The sequence below is a fragment of the Cydia amplana genome, chromosome 16, assembly GCF_948474715.1.
Source record: "Cydia amplana chromosome 16, ilCydAmpl1.1, whole genome shotgun sequence".
In the NCBI taxonomy this organism is placed as follows: Eukaryota; Metazoa; Arthropoda; class Insecta; order Lepidoptera; family Tortricidae; genus Cydia; species Cydia amplana.
Genome location: NC_086084.1, coordinates 7,810,375 through 7,817,661, shown reverse-complemented (window position 1 = coordinate 7,817,661; position 7,287 = coordinate 7,810,375). Strand labels below are relative to the sequence as shown.

At 37.1% G+C, this 7,287-nt stretch overlaps 1 protein-coding gene across 1 annotated transcript; it reads left to right on the top strand.

The window, feature by feature from the left end:
- Positions 1-557: 557 nt before the first annotated feature.
- LOC134654973 (putative ribosome-binding factor A, mitochondrial) lies at positions 558-7,058 on the top strand. The gene is made up of 6 exons (XM_063510426.1): positions 558-710; positions 867-1,071; positions 1,832-2,000; positions 2,552-2,691; positions 4,290-4,547; positions 6,839-7,058. Exons 1-6 carry the CDS (start codon positions 616-618, stop codon positions 7,013-7,015), a joined length of 1,044 nt encoding a protein of 347 aa, XP_063366496.1. The 5' UTR covers positions 558-615; the 3' UTR covers positions 7,016-7,058.
- The last annotated feature ends 229 nt before the right edge of the window (positions 7,059-7,287 follow it).

Below are 7,287 nucleotides of genomic sequence, written 5' to 3'. Positions count from 1 at the left end.
TCGCGCCTACATTTTTCAAATTTGCCGCCTTTTTCTACTGTCAAGATCTGGTTGACCAAGTATATATATATTATAGTACTCTTTGGTTTTTGGTCATTATGTTAAGCCCCCTTCACACTCTTGCGCGAATTGCGGCGCGAAGCCGCGAACGCGATTCATGCACGACACGCACATAGTCTGGAGGGGGCTTAAGAAGCTTGCACATATAGTTGGTCAAACCAATTTGTCAGTAAATAGGAACAAAAAAATATACTCATCCTTTTCTTTCGGGTGCTAGTACTAGTGTAATACAAAGATAGATGATTCTCTCTGTCTATTTTTGAAAATGAGACAGTCCTTTGACAAACTATAGCGCATACAATCCAAGATATCTCTTTCTCGCTCTCACCTATGAGTGCGACGCACCAAGGTCGCGGTGCAGTGCGATAGTGTGTTTCGACTATTAAAATAAATAAACTATGGGTTCACATCATTTTTAAATAATGGTAACAATCATTTAACAAATGTCAAATACATGTTGGTTATGTTTTGACTTGATTTTGTCCGAACCGAATATTAAATATTTTGATAAAAATCCATCTTTTCTTAATGATCAGGTTCTAGTTTAAGACAAAAATGTTACGACGATTTTATCACGTTTCGTGTGTCACTTTTAATGTGAAAAAACAAGGCATGAAGCTTTGTAAAATGATCAATCCAAAAGCAAAAAAGTAAAGTTACTGTTCTTGTCTTGTTTACTAAACAGCATTAGTGTTTAATCTAGGGAAATAAATACACAAATGTAGCCACACATAAACACGTTGATTTGCTATTATGGGCAAACATTAATATATATATAAATAATTAAAGGTTATGTTTTGTTACAGGCGGTTCTTCCCAGCAACATTCGATGATAAAAGTAATAGTTTGCCAAGTGTCAAGAGTTTAACTAAGGTGAAGTACGAGCCCGGTAAACGCGGTGAGCGGCGAATGGCCATGCTTAATAAGATGTTCATGAAAAACATTACTGACCTAATGTCTACAGGAACCCTGGCTATGAATGTGGTTGGCCGCGGTATTGAAATATCTAAAGTAAGTGCGCGCTGAAATGCACATGACTTAGAATATTTATACTTATCAGATATGCAACAACCTAATGGCTTTACATATTATTGACATATTAAACAAATTTTCACCAATTTGATGATAATCCAATAATAATAATTATTATTATATAATTATAGGCGAGCAGCTATTGAGCTGATGAGCCTATGTCACACAGTGTCCAGTGTTATAAAAGTTAGCAACAAAAAAAATAATTGTTAATATATTTTGTTCCTTTATTATTGTGGGACGTACCACATTATTACAACCTTAAAATGCAGATGTCGCTAGTGACATTGTCACAGTTGCAATGACCAAATTCGCGTTGATTGACGGATGGTGAGCTGGCGGAATTGGTAACGCATTGGACCAGCAGTCCAAGGATGTGGGTTCGAGTCCCACGTTGGCCAGAGTTGATTTTTCACTGTGATTGCAATCTGTATTTACAATTCATAGAGAATAATAAAAAACTTTACTTTTTTATATCAGTGTAAGTTATTCATACCATAAAGCCTAGATAATTTGAATAACATAATTTTTTACAATTCTTTAACATAATATTTTTACTTAGAAAAATTACTGTCTTGGTGGCTCAGATGGCAGAGCGCTGGAGTATCGATCCAGAGGCCGTGAGTTCAAGTCTCACCCAAGACAGTAATTTTTCCACTTTTAAACTTATTCTAAGCTTAATAGCATCGTTCGCAGACGTTTCTGCTTGTTAAAAATTAAAATCATTATTTTTAAACAGGTGAAGGTAACCCCAGACTTCCAGACAGTGAATGTGTTTTGGGTATGCAAAGGGGACTCCACCGACGAAGAGACAGAAGATGTCCTGAACAAGGTAGCCGGACCTTTAAGAGCCGAGCTGTCCAGTCTACGGGTCATGGGTGTGGTACCCTACATACATTTTATTAAAGGTATGACGAACATACAAGTAGTTTTAAATTGTGTGTGGCATCATTGGCACAGAGTAGGATCATATCAGGGGTGTTCAAACTATGCCCATAAAAAGAGTCAATTCAATCAATTCATTTTCAATTGAAAGTTCATCAAAAAGTTGGTTGGTATACTTGGTGTATTAAATTTGAATTATAAAACTTCTGTGAGACACAGATAAGATATACCTATTAAAACAGGTCACTGAAAGTCTAAAATTGCTCGACATGTTTACCCAACAACGAGAAGCATCAACGGGAGCACGCGTTGGCGTAACGTAGCGAAATATGTCGAGAAATTTTCGACTTAAAATACGTAATATAAGAAGGTTTATAATTATGTATTTTAATATAAAATCGTCAGGTGACAAGCAAAAGTCACTAATTACTATAAAATATTTAAACAAAAATCAACCTTCTTTTCGTACTAATATGGTTCACTATGGCTATGAACTTGTGGAGGTACTTAGTGACTTTTGCTTGTCACCTGACGAAATTTACTAGTTAAGTTAAAGTTTATGTTGTCTATTTAGACAGACAAGAGGCGCAGTTAGTGGACCTAGACCGGCGGCTCGCCCACGCCGACTATGGGGAAGACTACGAACCAACAGATTTAGGCCATCTGCTCAGAACGGAGTTCACACTCAATACTAAATTATCGCCAGAAATGAAGGTATTTATTCTGTGAAAACTTTTATGTAACATACAACCATACCTACAATGATATTATATAACCATAGATAGGTTATACTCATACTTGAGGAGCACAAAAAATACTTCCGTATTTATTTCTGTGCCTACGAAGAAATCTGTTATTTTTTATTAATTTTCTCATTCCATCCATCTTTGTCACACTTGTTGTTAAACATAAGGCCGTCTCTTTTTCTTTCGGTGTGCGGGAGCTCGTTAGCACGTGCATATTTCTCGCTTGTCAAGCCGCGTCTAAAGGCAACTTGTCCAATTTGTCACAAGATAAGCACTACAATTTTGGAACGCCTATAACCTATCTTGAGTTCATAAATCATTGCATACCTATGGAAATGTTGGGCATAATCATTCATATCTAAAGATGGCCTTACATGTAATAAGAATGGGGCTAGTGCGGCGGTGTCAAGCACACGAATTCGAGCCAATCGTGCAGTCTAACGCCACACCGCGAGAAGCAAGTGCATAATTGTTTGCTACCGTATTTTCTCGGAAACGTCATGTCATGCTACTTCTGTCAACCTCAGTACTTAATGTACAGAGGGGCTACCTCGAAAACCGAAAATCGCAAATTGCGGGGATCTTTCTCTTTTACTCTAATGAAGGCGTAATTAGAGTGACAGAGAACAATGCCCGCAATTTGCGAACTTCGATTTTCATATTCATATTCATATATTTATTGCATCCATGGTGAGTACACAGGTGTTACATAGGTAATAGTTGTTTCACATGGGCCCTGGTAGGGCACGGCAATATTCTTATATTTCCGTGCCTTAATAGATTTTCGCGGTTATAGCCCAGAGACTGGCTGAAATAGCATAAAACGTTCGCGCGTTTCCGTGAAAATACGATGGCAAACAATTATGCAATATATCTGTATATTAATGTTTAGCTGCAGCCTAGTCACAAAACCATATTAATGCATAAGTATGATAAACAAACAATGTTATTTTCCTTATTAGGTCCATTCCAATTTCCAATCCAAATAGTTGACACAAAACTATGACGTCATTACACCATAAACCCTTAATGACTCTCTGTCTGAGTCAGTTTTTATCTTATGTCCCGGAGCGGATGAATCCTCATTTTACTCATTTAGCATTATAATAGTTCCCTATCATACCGCATATTGTGAATCATAAATACTTCGATTCATGCGTATTAAGGAATCCATACCGCATTCATAGATAATATAGTTAGTTTCCTTTGGAAATTCCTCAAAAATTATGTCTGGGAGGCAATAAGGCGAGTAATAAATTGGTCAATGTCTATTGGGGAGTAATAAATTGTGGTCATTATTTCTTATCAGTTTTATTTTAAGCTCCATTCATACGATTAACTTCAAAAATAACACAAATTATTTTTTGCTACGGGTACCTTACCTTCTTATATTATTGTACATACCTACTTAATTTAACAAATCAATCTGATGATTTATAAAGTTATGTTTATTTTATAGCAAAGTCAAATATTGGTCTCGTACCACTCATACCTGAAAATCGTAATGCATGTCCATTCCATAGTAATTAATATACCATAATTTGATTGCTGCAATATTATTCGTAGGCGAAAATAAAACAACTAGAAGACCAGCTACCAATAGAGGAAGAAATAATACCAGAGATGACCAACAATGTGTACGGTTTAGATCACGCCAAGATCATGAGCAGGCTTCTAGCCGCGAGGAAAAAGAGTGCAGACGCGTGGAGAAACGTGGATATGGATAACAATGTGATATCGTATCGGACGCCGGCAGAGACGCCACTGGATGAAGAGAGCGGGAATCAGAAGCAGGAATTAGCCACGTTCCTGTTGAAGAGACAGGTAAGAAACGCGCCTTTTGATTCGAGAAAATTGGTAGGTGCAAATAGAGATCTGAAGCGTGGAAGTATGGGACTGTGACAACAACGTGATATCGTATAGGACATGTGGCTGGTGGAGAAGCGAGTACAAATCAGAAGCAGGAACTGGCCGCGTTCCTGTTGAAGAGACAGGTAAGGGTCCATATTGGGTCGCATAATAATTGATTGTCATAATGTAATGTTACGCATAAAACTCATTTCGCATAATTGTTATTGTGCTGAAACTATTAACATTTCTGAAAAATTATAAAAGAAACCTAACCTACCCTGTTCTACACAACCTATGCAAAATATTTTCGAAAATACTTTGTTTCAGCTGGAGAAAAATTATGCGAAAAGAGTTTTATGCGTAACATTACATTATGACAATCAATTATTATGCGACGAGATGTGACCCCGACAGGGTTAAGGGTAATAAAATAAGGTGCTTTGGTAATAAACCCTGACTATAGTAGACGAAATACTATGCATGAGACATCCCTCTCACCGTTTTTAAGGTATGTATGTAGGTTTCTGTATAAGCAGGTTGGTGGGAATTGCTATGCTGGGCATTACGACATCGATCTAAATTGAATTTAGAACCGAATTCCAGGTTATGAGTGTGCATTGTGCATTTATCCAAGTGTAAAGTCCCGTATACTGGGATTTCCCTTGGAAATCTTGGAATTGAAAGGATCTTTATTAGATGGAATTACAGGCCTTCCGGGTTTCGGTTACAGTTTTCTTGATGTGGCTACATATTATATATAACATATTAATTATAATTAAACTCGCCCATAATTTACCCTTTTCGAAGATACTAAAGACTTAATTTTGCCTTTTAAACAACTTTAATGATGGTGGTTATTTACTAACCTTCGATATGCCTAAAAAAAGGCACTGCACTTGAATCATGCCTTATATATTTTTAGAAGGATCTTTTTTAGAGATGCTACAGAACCTAATGGTTCTACTTGTACTGTCACCGCGCTTGGCCAGTTTTTTATGAATGATTTAATATATTACATGCAATGTACCCTTATTCTTTGACAAACAGCGATTTGTTACACGGTATAATAATACTTTTATTGTTGCATTAATCCGTCTTTGATGATTATAGGGGCATAAAATAGGGTGCCCAATTCACACAATCCCCTAATCAATGCATTATCGAATAAATATCGTTTCGTGAATTGAAATAAAAATGGAAGATTCTCATTAATTTATGTATTATTGTAATTTGTTACATTCAGTTTATCTCAAAATATCAGTAATGATACAACATATCTTCTTGTTTGTCAAACGGATTTTAAACAACACAATCTGACCAACAAAAATAGATGAGCACCTTTTGTTGTGGTAGGTATATTATAAATATTTTAGGTTAAAACTTAACGATATGTAGGTACCTACATGTACAATAGTATTCCAATCCAATGCATTTATACAAGTCACAAATACTCAAATTGTTTGCCGTAAGCACAGAATAACTAATAGTACTACCGTACAGAAAATTCACTCCTTCACGAAAGGCAGTTTTAGGTATAAAATTATACCTATATCGCCGCCTGCAAGCAAAATTGAAACTTATAACCGCGCACGAACCGTGAATGTTCTTTGCGCGCCGCAGTTTTATGACCATCGGCACGGGGTTATCACTTGACAAGTTTTTGTAGGTACCTATACCTACTGATTTATTATTTTAAGATAAATATGTAGGAATTCGAAACGTTCATTCTGTAAACATATTTTTTTTATTCGGAGATAGTATGTCTGATTCTCACGGAAGTAGGTATGCCACAGCCGTATTCCTTTGAAAATATGTCGGTCAGTTCTTAATAAACAACCAATATTCAATAAATGTAGGATGTTTATTTTAGCTATTACTAAGACATCCGTAAACAGAACAATATGTTTTATACGGATTAGATCGAGATTTAGGTTTCGAAGCCATTATGTCCACCGTCTTTTCAATATTGCGCGAGCGCCACGTGACACGACTATCGTGCGAGCCGAGCGGCAGCCCACTGCCTTACGCCCGTTCGTTGGGCGCGCCGGCCAAATGTACCTAAACTGCGGAGTGACACCCCCCTGCCGTAAGGGCATTTTAATTTAGTACAGTCGCCAATAAATCAATAAGAAAAAAGCAAAAAGAAGTCTTATTGTTAAGAGTGGCAGTAGCAGACATAGCAGTCACCCTACAAGCTACTTTGTCGTAGTAAACATTTAGCTCAAACCTTTCAAAATAGGTGTAATGTTCCATATTATTTGCAGATTCAACAAAACAAACTTCACAAAGAGCTTCGCAATGCACGCGACAACATAGTGTTAGACGACCGAGAGCGAAATATGAAGGAAGAGGAGTACTGGACCGACGACGAACAGTACGAGGAGTATGATGACGACAGCTTCTATGAGGAGCTGAGGCGGTCAGAACAGGACCCGCGATGATGTTAGTCCCTTCATTATTTAATTATAGCTAGTACAACATTAATGATATTTTATTACAACTTACAACGTAGAATACTACGTAGTCTAATAAGACGACCGAGAGCGAAATATGAACGAAGAGGAGTACTGGACCGACGACGAACAGTACGAGGAGTATGATGACGGCAGCTTCTATGAGGAGCTGCGGCGGTCAGAACAGGACCCGCGATGATGTTAGTCCCTTCATTATTTAATTATAGCTAGTACAACATTAATGATATTTTATTACAACT